The sequence below is a fragment of the Alosa alosa genome, chromosome 11 (genome assembly GCF_017589495.1).
Source record: "Alosa alosa isolate M-15738 ecotype Scorff River chromosome 11, AALO_Geno_1.1, whole genome shotgun sequence".
Classification (NCBI taxonomy): Eukaryota; Metazoa; Chordata; class Actinopteri; order Clupeiformes; family Clupeidae; genus Alosa; species Alosa alosa.
Window position 1 is genome coordinate 21,298,330 of NC_063199.1, and position 19,424 is coordinate 21,317,753.

At 44.4% G+C, this 19,424-nt stretch overlaps 2 protein-coding genes across 3 annotated transcripts; both read left to right on the forward strand.

Annotated features, from left to right (window-relative positions):
• Window positions 1-1,599: 1,599 nt before the first annotated feature.
• Window positions 1,600-5,882, forward strand: eif3ja (eukaryotic translation initiation factor 3, subunit Ja). Of its 2 annotated transcripts, XM_048256639.1 has the most exons (8): window positions 1,600-1,934; window positions 2,096-2,184; window positions 2,754-2,808; window positions 2,921-3,012; window positions 3,140-3,281; window positions 3,408-3,572; window positions 3,762-3,835; window positions 5,544-5,882. In XM_048256639.1, exons 1-8 carry the CDS (start codon window positions 1,832-1,834, stop codon window positions 5,673-5,675), a joined length of 852 nt encoding a protein of 283 aa, XP_048112596.1. In that variant the 5' UTR covers window positions 1,600-1,831; the 3' UTR covers window positions 5,676-5,882. The 2 variants fall into 2 exon arrangements, with proteins under 2 accessions (XP_048112596.1, XP_048112597.1); XM_048256640.1 differs by lacking the exons at window positions 2,754-2,808; window positions 2,921-3,012 and having other exon boundaries at window positions 1,611-1,934.
• Window positions 5,883-13,211: 7,329 nt separating this feature from the next.
• si:ch73-330k17.3 (IGFBP domain-containing protein) lies at window positions 13,212-17,255 on the forward strand. The gene is made up of 4 exons (XM_048256646.1): window positions 13,212-14,603; window positions 15,195-15,273; window positions 16,548-16,746; window positions 16,905-17,255. The coding sequence occupies exons 1-4, from the start codon at window positions 14,243-14,245 to the stop codon at window positions 16,962-16,964; spliced, it is 699 nt and encodes a 232-aa protein (XP_048112603.1). The 5' UTR covers window positions 13,212-14,242; the 3' UTR covers window positions 16,965-17,255.
• Window positions 17,256-19,424: the final 2,169 nt, after the last annotated feature.

The window sequence follows — 19,424 nt, forward strand, 5'->3', positions numbered from 1 at the left end:
GATTAGGCCGAACTTCCGACGTATTTTTTTGCACACATGACGCGACCAATTAATCACTGCTGGCTCTGCCTGCTGCACTGCCTGCACATTCAATGTCCTCGGCTTCGCGGCTGCTGCAACTTGCGCTCTCTTCATCTTGACCTACTCTATAAAACAGAAACACCAAACTCTCTTCTACACTTTGCAGAATGCTTTCATCTCGTCACGTAAGGCTTTGTCAATCCACGGGTACCTCCATACCCACTCCTCCCAGTATCTGTATAGACGCTTTTGCTTTTTAGCGGCATGTTGGGGTTCCGGTACATCAGCCATGTCAAGGAATGAATAAAAATGAGCTAAAATCAGTGCATATTCGCGCCTAATTATAGAACGTCAAAAAAGAAACAAAGTAGCCGGGGCTGCATCCAGACACTTAGCTGCCGTCGGGGTCTGCATGCAGTCGACTCAACCTCTCTACGGACAGTTTTTAATGTTTATCAGAAAATAACTACTCAGTATTCTGATTGAGTATAATGTTCGGGACAATTAGGGCCGGATTCGGGATTCGGGATAAACGCTTAGATTTCGGGACTGTCCCGAATTGCTCAGGACGGTCACCCTAATTGAACATCTGATTGTGCAAACTGTTAGGCCTAACCATAACGGCTATTTGATATCCATTCACACATGGGTGATCGATTTCTTTTTCTGGATCAGTTTATTCCATTCCATTCCATTCCCACATAGATACTCGACCTCATGTTTGCTGTGCGAACGGGATTCACACGACCTGTGACGTAGAGATAAAAAAACAAAATAACAGCAAGAATTTGATACATAGGCCTATACAGGTCTTTGATTGGCTAATCTTTTCAGTTTGCAGGTGCGTTTTTCCCACGTCCGGAAATGGTGATTCAGTTAAATCGGTGCCTTTTGCGTCCAATAAGTTCTGAAGTTGCTTTAACAACAAATACATTTGTAGGCCTAATGTAAAAAACGTAGTGTTACTATAGATCATATGCTCAATATAAGACCAGTATCATATGCTATGGGTAAGGATTTTGGCCTGTCCCTCGCTATAGCCTAGAACTAGTTGTTCTTTTTCAACAGGGCTCTTTTATAAAATGTTGGTCAAATTATAACATTTTCACAGTTGTATTGTCTCAAGTGTAATCTCATTGTTAAGTAATGGCTTTGATATAAATAGATATATTTTCTTAGAAAAAATAATCATTTTATCATTGTCCCCCAATTTCGTATCAGTCTATCACCAAAAATCCCTAGGCCTAGGGGACTGGACGATGGTACAAACCAGTAACATCATTTTTAAGTAGGCCTTAGTGACATCATTAGGACGTTCCTATTTTTCATGTTTTATCATGGTTGTGAGAGAGGGGGCAGCATACAATATCAGTCCTGTTACCATTTTTTTAAAGTGTAGGCTAGTCTATAAACAATTATTTAGTTTGAAACTATTATATTTTTCACATTTTTAAAATGGAAAAGGCACCGATTTCGTGAAATGATCCAGATGAGGCTCGCACATCAGAAAACCCCTAGAGGGCCACAGTCACCGTCAGGTTTTTTGTTTCATGATTGTAAAATTGAGCTTTTCGTTTATAGCCACGTTTAGGCCTAGGCCATCCTCCAGGACCAGGAATAACCGGCAGGCCGGTCTCCAATATTAGAAGATCAAAGCAACCATTATTAGGCTACAAATCTCTGTGTGAAAATCTAACTTTGGTACAAAATTCAAACTTGCTGAACAAAACTTCTTTACCGTGTGAACTGCAGAGTAAGAGCACTGGCACACTATTTGTGTTAAACTGATACAGTGTAGCTGACAGCGGAAATGAGACAAGTGGATGAGATTATCCCAGTCACCGCTAGTTTCTACTGGCAACACTTAAAAGTCGCCGTCAACACATCGAACATGGCGGACGGGGATTCTTGGGGTAAGAAATATCAATGGAATTATTGTAGGTAGGACCGACTGTCACTAGATATGTTTGCCTACAGACTTATAAATGTTTAAGATTAATCGAAACGATGATTATGATCATGAAACAACTTTGGTCGTCTTTTTGAAATGTGATGACGTCTTTTATTTTTCTAGATACTGAGAGCTTTGAGCCAGATCAGCCGCTAAAAAATGCGGCAGTGCATGATAAATGGGAAGGCGAGGATGAGGAGGAGGACATTAAGGTACGCAGTATAATTAAAGTACACCAGTGTCAGCGCAACAACATGCAGTCCTTCATGCAATGTCCCTCGACAGCAACCGGTTATAGAACTCTAGCACTAGGTCTCGTGAAATTGCTCACGTTAGCTTCAGCTAAGGTTAGTTTCCCATGCTAACTTTATTGCTAGATGTATGTTAGCTATCCCTCGGTTCCATTAATCTGCTGGAGACACAGTTAGCGACTAGGGAATAACTTAACTACGTAAAGTGCCTACATGGCCTGTCAATTAGTCAGCTATTACATTGTAATGACAGAGCTTACACATCATTTTGTATAGGGGATAACTAACCACCTTAATAACAATGTTGTTGACGTTACCACTGTCAAACGTATTTGTGTAGGCTATAATGAAGCAGATTGTAGATACTGTAATTTAGGAAGTTGGGATGTTGATGATGGCTGCTTCCTTCAGTCTGGCTGCTACACATCAGCCTGATGTTTAGTACTGCTGTGAATTCTCTGTTGGTTGCAACTTGCCAGTTAAACACAGTGTGTGACTCACCTGAATCCATATGGATGTTGCGCCTCTAGGATAATTGGGATGACGAAGAAGAGGAGGAAGAAAAGTCTGCTGAGAAACCAACAGGTTGGCTCATGTTAATGGCTGAAGACAGAACTGGTCATTTATACCTTTGCTGGACATGCTCCATAGAGGTGTTAAGTGGAGGCCTACTGGCCCTGGTGCTTTTGTCTTACAGAGGTCAAGTCTTCTGAGAAGAAGAAACTAAATGAGAAAATTAAAGAGAAGGAAAATTTGCAAAGACAAAAGCAGGAGGAGCTTCGGAAGAGGGTGTGTGTGTGTGTGCGTGTGTGTGTGTGTGTGTCTGTGTGTGGAATAGGAATACTGTGTTCTTTCCTATGCTGCTGCTTAAGCTTGAGGCAGGTTTTATGAGCTGTCTGTTCTCTTTCGATCTCAGATAGAGGAGCCGGAGGAGCAGGCGCAGCTTACGGAGCTCACGCAGGTCATGGAGCTCACGCCAGAGGATGATCTCGCAGAAACTCTACACGTGAAGAAGCTTCAGGAGGACACTGATCTGGAGCTGGCTAGCGATGCATTCGGTAAGAGCATCCATTTCAGGGTGAAGGAGACTGTCCTCCCTCCACCCTCTTACTGATTATGGATCAGATAAATGGCACTTCTTCTGCGACCATGAGACCGTCGTGCTCTTCTGTCTCTTGTCTCAGGCGTCGTTAGTAACCATGTGACGGGCATTGACGCTATCAGTCCCGCCTCCAGAGAAGACTTCACAGAGTTTGAGAAGCTGCTGAAAGACAAGATCTCACCCTACGAGAAGTCCGTACATTATAGCAACTTCGTAGAGTCCCTGTTCAAGAACCTGTGCATCTCAAGTGAGTACTGGCGTGGTTACTTCTTAGGCAGGACATCTGGATTTCTGTTGTATTTTACTTTAGTCAGAATGTCATGAAGAAGTATATTCATGCCAATGTTGTTCAGTTGAACTGATATCTTGCTGTAAATTTGACCTTTGAGGAAACCAACTGTTTCCTCTTGTTGTCTTTGTTGATGTGTTTGTGCAGTGGAAGTGGAGGACCTGAAGAAGATCAACAACTCAATGACTGCGCTGCTCAGTGAGAAACAGAAGCAAGAGAAGGTTAGCTGGTGTTCTAATCTGTGTTCTGATCTCTGTGTTCTGAGAAGGTTAACTGGTGTTCTGATCTGTGTTCTGATCTCTGTGTTCTGAGAAGGTTAGCTGGTGTTCTGTGTTCTGATCTCTGTTCTGAGAAGGTTAGCTGGTGTTCTGATCTGTTTTCTGATCTCTGTGTTCTGAGAAGGTTCTGTGAAGGTGATATCTTTATAAGTTCGCCGTGAACATGCACAACTCTAGGTTAACAAATACGAGATTGATTGAACTAACTGGTAACCGGTGTTTTGGAACCAACAGTTCAGATTTAGTCACCACAGGTTGAGAGAACACAGAGGTTAAGTTTTATCTCAGTGTTTGTTAAACCTCCTTTCTGGAATAACCCCCTGGTGTTCTGAGAAGGTTAGCTGGTGTTCTGGGACCATATTCACAAAGCCTTTTATCTTACCACTAGGAGTACTCCTAAATCGCACTAAAAGATTTTAGCTAGGAGTTTTCTCTTAAAAGTTATTCACAAAGCCTTTCAGACCTAGTCTTAGTAAGGAAAAATGACAACTCCTAAACTAAGAGTGAGTCTTCGTTGCTATGGATGACATCATTACTCATGCACGAGCTTGACTGAAGCGACCACCTTGATTGGCTGATGATTGTAACGTGGGAATGATTCCAAACACCTCTCTTACGATGATGAGTGACAGGTCTGAGAATGCGTGCGCTACACAAGTATAGTGCGAAGGACGGAAGATGATAAATAACTGAATAAAAAGGCCTAGCCTAAATGAATAAAGAGTAAGGCAAAACAAATAGCCTAGTAGCCTAATGAAACATAGGCCTACGGATTGATCGGATCTTTGCAACATTAGTAAATTAATGTCATATGCCTACGTTTGCAAAGAGGAGAACATTTTAATTTGATTCACAATGAAACGTTACATTTAATTTACATGTTGACAATGAGTAGTTTTGGTTGTTGTTGGTGGCGTTATAGCATCCCTTTTATGCCTACAATGCAAAATTGTTCCCTCGCGATTGGAAGCTCCTGTTGCCGCATACCCATTTCAAAACATTGCAACGTGAAATGCCACAAAAAGCTGTTTGTGAAAAGGTCTTAGTGAGTTAGGAGTCCTCTCAACTTCTTTTAAGCTGTCCCAGACTTAGGTGCTACTTTTAGGTCTAAAATGCTTTGTGAATTACTTTTAGTGGAAAAAATTAGGAGTCCTAAAGTTAGGAGTGACACGCCCATTATTTTTAGGAGTTGCTCCTAAATTCGCCACTTAGGAGCTACTTTTAGCCTTAAAATTCTTTGTGAATCTCTGTGTTCTGGTCATAGACTGTAAAAATAGTTCTGATCTCTGTGTTCCGAGAAGGTTAGCTAATGATCTGATCCCTGTGTTCTGTGACAGAGAAACCTCACATAGTAGGGTTTAGTATTAATACCAATTTGTCCACTTTTCTACATAAAATGTCTTCACAGCAGAATAAAGGCTGTTTTAATGATTGTAATGTTTGTCTTCACAGCAGAGTAAAGGCTGTTGTAATGTTTCAATGTTTTAATGTTTGTCTCCACAGCAGAATAAAGGCTGTTTTAATGATTGTAATGTTTGTCTTCACAGCAGAGTAAAGGCTGTTGTAATGTTTTAATGATAGTAATGTTTGTTTCCACAGCAGAATAAAGGCTGTTTTAATGATTGTAATGTTTTAATGTTTGTCTCCACAGCAGAATAAAGGCAAGAAGAAGAAAAGGGGAGTGGTCCCAGGAGGAGGCCTAAAGGCCATCATGAAGGACGACCTGGACGATTACGGCGGGTTTGACGGTGGCTACACACAAGACTACGAGGATTTCATGTGACGCTGGCTCCATGACCCCCTCGCCCTCCGCTGCCCTTTGACCCTGTGACCTCTACATGACCTGCGCCCCAGCCCACGAATCTCAGCCTGAGCAAGCAAACATCTGTCCAACCATGTGGCGCTGGCAAACATCTCTCCACCCATGCGGCGCTGGTTAACATCTCTCCACCCGTGGGGCGCGGGTAAATATCTCCACCCACCCATGCGGCGCTGGTTAACATCTCTCCACCCATGCGGCGCTGGTTAACATCTCTCCACCCATGCGGCGCTGGTTAACATCTCTCCACCCATGCGGCGCTGGTTAACATCTCTCCACCCATGCGGCGCTGGTTAACATCTCTCCACCCATGCGGCGCTGGTTAACATCTCTCCACCCATGCGGCGCTGGTTAACATCTCTCCACCCATGCGGCGCTGGTTAACATCTCTCCACCCATGCGGCGCTGGTTAACATCTCTCCACCCATGCGGCGCTGGTTAACATCTCTCCACCCATGCGGCGCTGGTTAACATCTCTCCACCCATGCGGCGCTGGTTAACATCTCTCCACCCATGCGGCGCTGGTTAACATCTCTCCACCCATGCGGCGCTGGTTAACATCTCTCCACCCATGCGGCGCTGGTTAACATCTCTCCACCCATGCGGCGCTGGTTAACATCTCTCCACCCATGCGGCGCTGGTTAACATCTCTCCACCCATGCGGCGCTGGTTAACATCTCTCCACCCATGCGGCGCTGGTTAACATCTCTCCACCCATGCGGCGCTGGTTAACATCTCTCCACCCATGCGGCGCTGGTTAACATCTCTCCACCCATGCGGCGCTGGTTAACATCTCTCCACCCATGCGGCGCTGGTTAACATCTCTCCACCCATGCGGCGCTGGTTAACATCTCTCCACCCATGCGGCGCTGGTTAACATCTCTCCACCCATGCGGCGCTGGTTAACATCTCTCCACCCATGCGGCGCTGGTTAACATCTCTCCACCCATGCGGCGCTGGTTAACATCTCTCCACCCATGCGGCGCTGGTTAACATCTCTCCACCCATGCGGCGCTGGTTAACATCTCTCCACCCATGCGGCGCTGGTTAACATCTCTCCACCCATGCGGCGCTGGTTAACATCTCTCCACCCATGCGGCGCTGGTTAACATCTCTCCACCCATGCGGCGCTGGTTAACATCTCTCCACCCATGCGGCGCTGGTTAACATCTCTCCACCCATGCGGCGCTGGTTAACATCTCTCCACCCATGCGGCGCTGGTTAACATCTCTCCACCCATGCGGCGCTGGTTAACATCTCTCCACCCATGCGGCGCTGGTTAACATCTCTCCACCCATGCGGCGCTGGTTAACATCTCTCCACCCATGCGGCGCTGGTTAACATCTCTCCACCCATGCGGCGCTGGTTAACATCTCTCCACCCATGCGGCGCTGGTTAACATCTCTCCACCCATGCGGCGCTGGTTAACATCTCTCCACCCATGCGGCGCTGGTTAACATCTCTCCACCCATGCGGCGCTGGTTAACATCTCTCCACCCATGCGGCGCTGGTTAACATCTCTCCACCCATGCGGCGCTGGTTAACATCTCTCCACCCATGCGGCGCTGGTTAACATCTCTCCACCCATGCGGCGCTGGTTAACATCTCTCCACCCATGCGGCGCTGGTTAACATCTCTCCACCCATGCGGCGCTGGTTAACATCTCTCCACCCATGCGGCGCTGGTTAACATCTCTCCACCCATGCGGCGCTGGTTAACATCTCTCCACCCATGCGGCGCTGGTTAACATCTCTCCACCCATGCGGCGCTGGTTAACATCTCTCCACCCATGCGGCGCTGGTTAACATCTCTCCACCCATGCGGCGCTGGTTAACATCTCTCCACCCATGCGGCGCTGGTTAACATCTCTCCACCCATGCGGCGCTGGTTAACATCTCTCCACCCATGCGGCGCTGGTTAACATCTCTCCACCCATGCGGCGCTGGTTAACATCTCTCCACCCATGCGGCGCTGGTTAACATCTCTCCACCCATGCGGCGCTGGTTAACATCTCTCCACCCATGCGGCGCTGGTTAACATCTCTCCACCCATGCGGCGCTGGTTAACATCTCTCCACCCATGCGGCGCTGGTTAACATCTCTCCACCCATGCGGCGCTGGTTAACATCTCTCCACCCATGCGGCGCTGGTTAACATCTCTCCACCCATGCGGCGCTGGTTAACATCTCTCCACCCATGCGGCGCTGGTTAACATCTCTCCACCCATGCGGCGCTGGTTAACATCTCTCCACCCATGCGGCGCTGGTTAACATCTCTCCACCCATGCGGCGCTGGTTAACATCTCTCCACCCATGCGGCGCTGGTTAACATCTCTCCACCCATGCGGCGCTGGTTAACATCTCTCCACCCATGCGGCGCTGGTTAACATCTCTCCACCCATGCGGCGCTGGTTAACATCTCTCCACCCATGCGGCGCTGGTTAACATCTCTCCACCCATGCGGCGCTGGTTAACATCTCTCCACCCATGCGGCGCTGGTTAACATCTCTCCACCCATGCGGCGCTGGTTAACATCTCTCCACCCATGCGGCGCTGGTTAACATCTCTCCACCCATGCGGCGCTGGTTAACATCTCTCCACCCATGCGGCGCTGGTTAACATCTCTCCACCCATGCGGCGCTGGTTAACATCTCTCCACCCAGCTCTCAAGCATAGTGTATTCACCTGGCCCAAGAATTTCATGCAATCAAAGGACCCAGACTCCCCATGAAAGCTTTGCTAACAAAGAAGGTATTTGGGCAAAGGAAAATAATAGAGGAAAAAAACAAGACATTCAGGATTCTGAAACTCAAATAGGACTACAGTGTTTTCTTAAGAATATGTAATAAACTTATTCTTTAAATGCCTGTAACTGTTTTCTGACAAATTGTCTGACCACCATGTTGAACTCAAACACATATTCAGTCTCACTACAGCATTTGAATCGCAAAAACAAATTATTTTATGGTTGAGTAAAATAATTAAAAGCTGAATTCCAAAAATAATTCAGTGGAAATGCATGGATTCCAGTTTCTTCCAGTAGCAGCAACTGGAATCCATGCATTTCCACGGAATTATTTTTGGAATCTGATCCCTTATCATACCTGTTCATTCTTACTCGTCGCTCGACTTATCGTGACTAAATTCAAGATGGCTGCAAACGCTAAACTTCATGAAGATACTGTCTGTATAAATCGTCTTGTAAGTAAATTACCAGTGCTTTTTCAAAGTTCTCAATGTCTCGTTTTAAATGTCAGGGCCCTCGGAAGTCTACCAATGAAGTGTGGAGATACATTGAGCCTCGTAAATGGTGTAAAACAGTGATTTATTTGCATGGCTAGCCCGATGCCGAAGCACCACCATTGAAAAAGCTGTTGGTAGCATCTGCTAACTAGCGCCAGATTTTGGAGTGCAGGGGACAAGCCGAGATGGGCTATGAGACAAACGTCAGAGGTGGAAAGTAACTAAATACATTTACTCATTTCACTGTATTGAGTAGTTTTTTTGTGTATTTTGTATTTTTTAAGTAGTTTTTCAAATTAGTACTTTTTATTTTTACTTGATTACGTTTTGAGTGAAGTATTGTACTTCGCTACATCACAAATCCCATGCTTTACTGAGTAAAAAAAAAAAGTTAAGACTAACGACAACCGAAAGGAAGGGGGGAAATTGCGCCCGGAACCACTAGAATGATCAGCATGTATCAAGCTGGCACCAAGTCTTTCTGAAAGAGATGGAGATGGAAGTGGATCGCGAGATAGGCTACCTCAGATTACCTGTGTAACCAAGGAAAGTGTATTTTCCGCTCTTTCAATGGATTGCCTCAGTTCTATTATTGGAGATATTAAAGCAGTTTAACACCATGGGATTTCGTGTTTTAACGTGTGTGCTCATCTTTCTTTGGAAAGAAGTTTATTAGCATCTGTTTCCCCTCATTTTCATCTCTCTTTTTCTCGTTTTTGCCTTTGTTTTTTGGTAATCCAACGTGGTTTTCTTGGAGAAAGACATTGTACCAGCAGCACAACAATTAGCTGTCCACTACTAGCGATGCTCAACTACGTAAACAAAATGAGATACCTTATCAATCGTTGTGCAGGCGGACCAAACCATTTTGCGCTTTAGCAAGGGAGAGTGAGAGTGACCTTTGGCCTTGTCAAACTCATATTAGGTAGTGGGCCGGATTTGTTTAAATGAAACCTCGTTGGGGCAGCCGTAGCCCACTGGTTAGCACTCTGGACTTGTAACCGGAGGGTTGCCGGTTTGAGCCCCGACCAGTGGGCCGCGGCTGAAGTGCCCTTGAGCTAGGCACCTAACCCCTCACTGCTCCCCGAGCGCCGCCATTGTAGCAGGTAGCTCACTGCACCGGGATTAGTGTGTGCTTCACCTCACTGTGTGTTCACTGTGTGCAGTTTGTGTTTCACTAATTCATCGATTGGGTTAAATGCAGAGACCAAATTTCCCTCACGGGATCAAAAAAGTATATATACTTACAGTCATGGTCATTATACATTTTCTGCTGTCATATAGTGCTCTTTCTCTCTTGAAATTCCCTACTTCCATGTTAGTTTTTCTGACTAGGTAGCCAGGCAGCTGCAGCGCTACACTCTGGGGGGCATGAACATGGGGGCTCACGAACATGCCCCCAGAATGTAGCGCGGTAGCTGCCTGGGTACTTTAGCTGCTGGCTGCAGCCACTAGAGCTGGGTAAAACCGACCCCCCCAAAAAAAAAAAAAAAAAGTAACTAAGTAACTTTTACTTAAAGTACATTTTAAATGAACTACTTTTTACTTTTACTTGAGTAAATTTTCAGATGGGTAATTTAACTTGTACTTGAGTAATATTTCATCAAAGTATTGGTACTTTTACTTGAGTACAATATTTTAGTACTTATTCCACCTCTGACAAACGTTCACACTCGGTATAGTGTTGCACGGCGTATCGATACTAAAAAAGTATCACGATGCCTTCACGCAAAAAACGATACGATTTTCGACGTTTTTAGAATCGATACTTTCTTAAAATAATAACGTTCTGTGTTTGTGTGAACTGCTGCTCTCACTGCTCCTTGCACGCATCTAGGCAAGTGGGCGTGTCAAGCAGGCAGCTCTGAGTGAGTGAGTGAGTGCGCAGCCAACGTCAACATAGTTCTTTGCCGACAGTCCTCAGCCTTGTGGATAAAACAAAAGGTGAAGTAAAATCTGCAACTATTTCGGATACATCGCGAATAGTGAAGGCAAGCCATCAGGTACACAGAGGCCCGTTTGTAAAATACAACATTTTTAAAGAGTTCAAAAAACGACAGGTTAACGAATATGCTATAGAAAACACGACTACAGTTAGTGCCAAGTTCTTCTCTTCTGTTTTAGTCTAGCCTAAGTGAAACGAGTATATGGTTCTCTGGGATAAAGCGAACCTTCCTTCATCGATGCATTTTGACGAGACATAACGAGCTGTAATCATAGGGTGCTAACGTGATGAAAGCGCAATGTTCACGCCAGAATAACATTACCATAACTTGTAAACAATCTATTTCATGTTCGGTCAGTACTACTGGTAATATTTGTCATGGCATGTAGACTGCAATTTGTTTAATAATTATTGGCCAGATGTAAGATAGGACACCCGAAATGCGCTAATTAAAGCCCACGGCATATAATACCACCAAAGCGTGTTGAGTCCTAATAATAATAGCGGCTTATTGTTACTAGCAAATCATGTTATCAAAGAAATAGACGTAATGTAGGAATGCACACAGATATATTTCAACAGGTAGGCTAATGGTGTAGGCCTATCTACGAAGACCTGAGTGGTTGGAATGTCGTACTTGTACACTGGGCGCAAAGAAGACTATCCTCACATTTTTACCTTTGCAACTGTCAAAGAAATCCCATGAACACGGGAAGACCAAGGGTAGCCTATACTGTACATCAGATGGCCTAAAGATTAGGCCCCTCTGCATAGCATTCAGTGATTTGCATGCAGTAATTTCAACACTGACCTTGATCTAGCCTAGGTTGGCTATTTGAAGCTACTTTATTGCCAAAACAACACAATGTAAATGAACTATAACAAACAATAAAGGACTTAATCACACAAAGTAGGCCTACTATTTTACTGACTATAAAAATGATAATTATGTAGGAAGTTTAGAACTCAGAGTTGACCTGCACACTACAAAAGTGCACCGAATTCAACACAAATGATTCAATACACTTGGAGGAGGTATGAGTCCTTTCTTTTCCAGATATCTTAGGATTTCGCCGTAGTATCGTTTTAGTATCGAGCATCGTGATATTTATGGCAGGTATCGTATCGAAGTCATAATTTTGGTCATGTTTCAACACACTTTAGGTCAATATCACACCGGAATTCTCCTTTAAGCCTCTCACTATGGCATTGCCAGCCTACATTTGTGACACCACACATGTCCTGTCCATCCTAGTGGAAATCTGTAAAGGAATCTTTAGGAAGTCCACGGACAGGAACACTGTCACAGGCCGATAGTTTTCATCCTAGCACTCTTATTTCAAATATCCCCTATGGTCAGTTTCAAAGACTACGCAGAATCTGTGACTCTGATGTGGACTTCGATGTAGGCTACAGGCCGAGGATATGTGCAAACGTTTTCAGTATAGAGGGCATAAGAAAAAAAGACCTAAATTCAGCCCTGGACAAAGCAAAATCATTAAACAGGAAGGATTTGTTCAAGAAATCTCACCGACAACGTACATCCAATAATAAGATCTTTTTCTCTACACAGTATGGCTCTATGGGTTTTGACATTAGACGGGTAATCAGAAAAAATTGGAACATACTACATAGTGACCCTAATTTATGCCCAGTGTTTTTAGAGCCTCCAATGTTCTCCTTCAGGAGGGCACCCACTCTTAAGGACAAACTAATGACGAGTCACGTCCCTCCTTCTAGACCTTCTTCATGGCTTCAGAGACCCAAGGGCACATACTGATGTGGCTCATGTAATCATTGTGACAATGTTGCCCGTCCAAAGTTAATATATTGATGTGTTTACCCAAACATTTTATTGTAAGGACTTTGCTAATTGTAACACCACACATGTTGTTTACAGACTTGAATGTGAGAGTGGGTGTTTCTATGTGGGGCGCAGTAAGCAAAGACTCCAATAGCGTTCTGCAGAGCATAAATACGTCAAAAGAACTCTACATTTCAAAGAGGCTGGACACACTGATCTGAAAAACTTGAAAGTAATGGTCATTAAAGTAATTTCTAGGAATGTAAGGGGTGGGGACAGGCTTCAACGTCTTCAAAGGGAGACCTGGTGGATCGTAAAACTCAAGGCCACCACCTTCCCAGGTCTAAACGATGATGTGGATTTTTCACCTTTTCTATAGGGCTTTTTAGTAATGATGGTAAGTCTGTTCTAATGCTCTATTGGTTTTGTTCTTAGGCATATCATATCATAGTTAGTATGTCTTTGTGTATAATATAATTTAATAATAATATTTAAGTGCAGGAAGTAGCTTTGTGCAAACACTATCTGCATACAATTAACTGTGTTTTCCTTGCGGTCCCTGGGACAGCTCAGTATAATTTGTTGTGATGAGATAATTAGTATCTCCAATTACCTAGTCATTGTTGTTAAGGTTTGGGTGTAGGACTTAGGTCATGTGACCATTCCTACACCTCTCTACCTGGTAAATGTGCTCACCTGTGTTTGTCTAGCATGCTGATGAAAACTGTATGGTAGAAACGCGTTGGCATGTAACCAATGCTTTTTATATTTATCAGGACTGCCTCAATTTGTCTGTTTTTTCATTAAAGTAATAAAGTAGCCTCACACTTTACAGTTTCTGAGTGTTTAGATACACAACACGTCAGACAGCACAGATCTCATGTCGAAGCTGACTCTGAAGTGCAGGTGTGCCTGCAGGTGAATGAAACTGGGATTTTCAAGGTCATGAGGCGCTGGTGTAAAGACCCTTGCTTAAGGTCGCCACTTTGACCTTGGAGACATCTATGTCAGTGTGGAGTTGCATTGCCTGAAGCCAGACGCGTGGCGTTTTATTATGACCCTGGTGGCGGAGAGAGGCGTGCGTTAGGCTGCACAGATAACCTGTCAGTGTTGCAGCCTTGTCCTTGCTGGTGGCGGGGTCATTATCTTGATCATCTAAATTGCCCCCTAAATTGGTCACATGACCTGCATCACAAAGGGTCCAGTCTTTTTGCATTGATTGAACTTATCTAAAACGACTCAAAAGGATGAAATGGTTTTAGGACAAAAAGAAAACAACAGGGAGATTGTAAAGATAAGGCCTGGGGATAATTAACAACAGATTCGGACGAGGAGAACTTACTGTAATACTCCCGCATCGATTGGCTGTCAGGGGGGTGGAGGTGTGTGTGTGTGTGTGTGTCCCCATAACGGATGAACAGTGCCGTGTGTGTGTGTGTGTGTGTGTGTGTGTGAGAGAGAGACCTTCCCTATAAAAGGTGGCTGCAGGTCAGGGCAGTTCTGTGTTGGGGTTAGGGTTATGACTGTGCTGCTCTGCTGTGATGGATGTCTCTCTGGGCTGTGTGCTGTCACTCTTCTGGTTGCTGGGCGCGTCCACGGCATGGGCTCTGGCGGACTCGGATGCTGAGGAGACTCAGCCGTCGTCATCGGCAACCCTTCTGCAGGCTCTGCACTGCCCGCCCTGTGAGCGGATCCACTGTTCTCCGCTGCGCACCCTCCAGCTCACGTGCAAGGGCGGCGTCACCACGGGGGTGTGCGGCTGCTGCCCCACCTGCGCCAGGCAGGCGGGCGAGAGCTGCGGGGGCAGCTGGGACTACCTGGGCAAGTGTGACCAGGGCCTGGTTTGTGTGATCGAGGGGGCCGAACACGACACTGCACGCAAAGGTGGCGTCTGCAAGTCAGGTAAGAGACATCACACAGACACCTGAGACACACCTGAGTCTGACTGGGGGAGGACAAGGCCATTTTAACTCCTTGTAATATATATATGCAATATATGTATCTGCATATGTACATGTACATCTCCATATGCAGGATAGTTACCCTGGTCACATGCAATGTTTTATATTTGAATTGTGCTTTGATTTGAGAAGAGGTAATCGATTTTTATTCTGCTGGTAATTGAAAATTGACATCAGAAGAGTTAATCTGATTTATGAACTGTGAAAAGCAATAAAGCTGTCAAGGACTCCTTTGATGTACACGCGCGTTCTTGTTTGAGCAACGTAATAATGACACCTCTTATCTTCCCCATGGTGAAATCGACAAGCCTTATCAACAGAAATCACAGCAATATAGTTAAGGATTTCAGCCTTTTTGACGTCTTCTCTTTCACATTTCTGAGATTTTGCATTTCTTTTTGCAACATTTTTTTGCAACACTTTAAGAAAAAACGTATTTGCCCTTAAACACTATTTGCAACACTTGCCAAACGTATTTGTCCTTAAAGTGTGTGGATCTCAGCTGAACGTTTTTAATCCCCGTTATCCGCAGTGCTGGATGTGGACACCTGCCGACCGGACTGCACCTGGGAGTTCTGTCAAGCCAACCCGCATGAGATCTGCTCCGGCAGGTGAGCAAACTACAACACACACTCAGAGGCAGGGCTCGAATTATCTTTTTGTCTTTAAGGGGGTCTCTCTCTCATAAAAAAGTTGGCACATCCAGTACATAGCCTAAAGGCGATACAATTAAATAGCCTAGGCGCGAGTGGCGCTTTTGCGCAGTATGCGCACGGTAGGCCTTGGCTATAACTTGACAGATTTGATAGAAATTGATTCCTTTTAATTAATTTCAAAATATTATTGATTGCAGTAGTCCATATTTCATTTCAATTTCACAATACAAAAAAATAGACTAAACTTAGTTTAGTCTGAGTGTCATTCTCAATGTAACAACGTAACTCATTTGAACCATACCACCGTCTCAGATAGGCTAAAATACAATAATGCATGTAGTCTTTAACTTATACACAGGGAAAATGCACTAACTGGCAGAAATTAATAAAGCCATTGCAGCCAAACTATGTTATAGTATTATAGGCTAATGTACACATAGTGATATCAACACCGGGGTGTTCAGTCGTCTCGTGTGTTGAACCGTGGAAATAAATAGACGAACAATTTTGGAATTTGCACTGCGTGATGAGATGTTGTCGGGTAGCCATTGAATTTTCCGTAATCAGAGATTGCTAACAGTTGTTTCAAAATATCTGGGAACTTTCCGGAGCTCTGAATGGCAGAGGATAGTTGGAACGTAGCCTAGCCTACTGGTAAGAGATCGTTCAGGGATGGATAATGAGCGTTGTTTAAGATTTAATTACAATGCCAGACACCTTCAGATATAAGAGACCACCTCAGATTTTTGACTTTGTTGTTTTTATGGGAGCCAGTCCTCACTCTAAGGGAGCTCGGCTCCCTCTGGCTCCCACGTAATTCGAGCACTGCTCAGAGGTGACTTAGAAACACACTCTCTGAAGTGCATTTAGAAACATACACTCTGAACTAGAAACACACTCAAATGTGAACGTACAAACACACACTCAGATGTGACCTTAGACACACAGTCTCAGATGTGAAGAAGCAGTGCCTTTATTCTGTGATGTTTCATGAAAATTGATGTTTCATGATCATTAAATGATCCCTGATGTGCACCAGAGGTCTTCTCCCAAACCTTCTGTATCTGCGGTCTCTCTCTCTCTCTCCATCACACTGCTACCATCTGCCTTTACTTTCTAATAGCGGGAACATGTTTTAATCAGCTGTTGTGACCTTTTCTCCATCTTACCCTTCCAACCCTGTCGTCCATCTCACCCATCTCCCTGCGTGCCCTCTGCCCCGGCTGCAGGCATGTGTCCCTGGGGAAGCAGGACTGTCAGGGCTCCTGTCAGCACACATCCTGCTCCAGCTGCCTGGTCCTGCAGCCGCCCCGCTGCCCCCAGTCCTGCGGCGCCACCGACCCGGCCTGCCTGCAGAACTACGGCCGCTGCGTCAGCCGCCACCTGGCCCACACACACCACCCCCCCACCTGCCACCAAACCCTACAGGTAAGCACCACATCCTTGTGGAGACGTTCTCCGTAGTAACCTATAGGTCCTATGTTATACATAACTGCAAACATACAACTGTGTTATTACAGTTGCAATTTGAATGTCCTAACACATGGAGGTTCATGATATTTACCTTTTTGTTGTTGAACCAACAGAGCAACTTTGAGGGCTACTTCTTGTGTATGGTGCCTCCCTGCCTGAACACGGTCCAATGATCAACTTCCTCTTCAAGGGACCCCAGCAGACAACGTTTCAGAAGAATGTAGCATGGACCAAGATGGCAGCTTTGTAAAATTTGTTTGAACTTTACAAGTGTGATTATAGTTGTTTGTTTGTTTCTGTGTATCTTAACAAATCTGTCTTAGAAGTCCTACATTGTGATTGCAAACACATGTAGGCTACAGGCTAATTTGATGGAAAGTTTTAAAATATTAAAACTAAAGTGTAAAGTAATTTCATGTTTTTTTTATTATTATTATCCATTGCACTTTTCTAAATAAAGAACACTAAAATACTTTGCGTGTGTTTGAAGGCACTGAAAACTGGTTATAATGGACAATGAGGGAGAAGTTGCGTTTGTTTGTGTTTATGTTGATATTCAAATTTATTACCAGACACTTTTGTGCAAAAAACTTTAGGCCATTGAAGTAACTCACCCCTACCTTCAGTATTCCCAGAGAAACCCCACGCAGGGTTTCGTTTTTGTTTGAGGTTCAGGCAGCCCCCACATTGTTTGTTTCCAGTTTTTGGAACCTGGGCTGCACAGAGACCAGGTTTTTTACAGTGTAGACTGTAGAAATGGGCAGCTAGCGGTCGTGAGGAGATGATTGCTGAATGTGACAAAAAATTGTATGGGCTTGGAATCGCGTCAAATCCCTGACTGCACCTTTAAATGATCTGCGTACAGAAATGTTGTAATGTCACCATGTCTATCTTTCCATCAGTGATGATGTAGTAGGCTAATATGTATCAAAACCAGGCCTGGTTACTGAATAACTGCGCCTTTATGGGCCTGTCATAACTCACAATGGACCGGTGTGTTCCGGCCTTTTGATGTAAACCCCTGAGAGGAGATGGTTAATTCTCATAAAGCTCTTCTCATCACACACTACTTTATTGATTTATGTGTTTAAGACGAATTAGGTTGTTTCACCTGTTTGGAAACGGGACAGAAGGAGCTTTGTTATTTGTCTCGGTCCTGACTCCTGGTTGACTCACAGCAGCGGTAACCATTTCAATATCATTTAGCCAAAATAAATGGCCCTTTTAGACACAGACAGCAAAGGGCTCAATGCACACCTGCCTATGAAAACCAATCGATGCTACACTGCTGTTAAACTATATAAACATATTAGTATAGGTTGTAGTGCTTCCTTTCTATCATGTCCTGATTGGTCACTCATTTTCAAGCGACATAAACAATGGCACATGGCCTATAACCAGCAGCAAGTGACTCTACCGCTCACAGACGTAGTCTCGCCTTCAAAGGATGCCGCGGCAGTTATCAGCGTCTATCGGTGGCTTCTATCGCCGCTGTTGTTTTTGACTGATAGGAGTGCCGATATCAGGACACAGCCAGGTCATGTGTCGCAAAGACCACAGTGAGCTTCGAATACGTAACGCTACAAATTCCGCGCCACAATGGAGAACCGCAATACCAGAACAGTGAGTCACTGATTTTACTGGCCTGGGCGCAGGAGATAATCTGTGTCTAAGATTAATGTCTTAGAAAATGACATTTGACATGACGGCTCTTCAGCAGCCATGCAGTGGTTGTGTGTGAGGAAGATACTGAAAAGTGCAGGGATTCTGACAAAAAGGGATAACGAGGTCAGGGGCACGCCTCTTACCCAAAACTTCGAACAGGACAGTCAGAAGAGTCGAGTAAAGAGTTTACTAGAGTTTATTCAAGTCATTGAGTCCAAAAGCAGACAGATGTTCTCTTTGAAAGGAGGACTACACCTGTGTGGAAATGGAAATGAAGACAGTAAAAATATACAGGTTTTACTGGGATTATTCAGACAGTAAAAATATACAGGTTTTACTGGGATTATTCACCACCACCCCCCACACCCCAATTGCCTTATGCACAATATAATGAACCCATAGTAAACGCTCCCCTGGTCCTTACTGTAAGCTACTGTTAGCTGAATAAATCATACCAAAATTAAAATAGCTATTTAAAATATAAACCATATGCATGATCCTCATAAACTCCAAAACAATTCAGTTTCATCATTCAACTGTATTTCTACATATTCTAGAAATATAACCTCTATTTGTAATCTGTACCATAACTAAGTTTTTGAAACTGGTATTGTGTAGTAGAAATGACTATTTGGGGTTGCAGTTGCAGGTATGATCTCTTGTCACCTAAAGTTACAGCAACAGAATGGTTTTAAAATGACAAAACAAAATTTTTCATTGATATCGTTGAGCAGTGCAGAACTACTCTGCTGCTGAACAGGGCTGGGCTTCAGGAACACCCCACCCCCCCGCGTGGGTCAGCCAAGGACCAATAAAAAACACACAACTGAAATGCATTTGCAAAGTTAAACAAACAAACAAACAAAGAAAAAAGAAAACACAGATGTTCTGAGAGATGGTGTACAATCCAGAGCAGCTGCCACAGAGGCTGAGAAAAAGGCGGAAGGCTGTGTGTGTGTCTGTGAGTC

Coding starts and splice junctions, on each gene's coding strand:
- si:ch73-330k17.3 (XM_048256646.1), top strand. CDS start 14,243: ATGGATGTCTCTCTGGGCTGTGTGCTGTCACTCTTCTGGTTGCTGGGC. Junction 14,604..15,194: donor AGGTGGCGTCTGCAAGTCAG/GTAAGAGACATC, acceptor CGTTATCCGCAG/TGCTGGATGTGGACACCTGC. Junction 15,274..16,547: donor CATGAGATCTGCTCCGGCAG/GTGAGCAAACTA, acceptor CCCCGGCTGCAG/GCATGTGTCCCTGGGGAAGC.
- eif3ja (XM_048256639.1), top strand. CDS start 1,832: ATGAGACAAGTGGATGAGATTATCCCAGTCACCGCTAGTTTCTACTGG. Junction 3,282..3,407: donor GCTGGCTAGCGATGCATTCG/GTAAGAGCATCC, acceptor CTCTTGTCTCAG/GCGTCGTTAGTAACCATGTG. Junction 3,836..5,543: donor AGAAACAGAAGCAAGAGAAG/GTTAGCTGGTGT, acceptor TTGTCTCCACAG/CAGAATAAAGGCAAGAAGAA.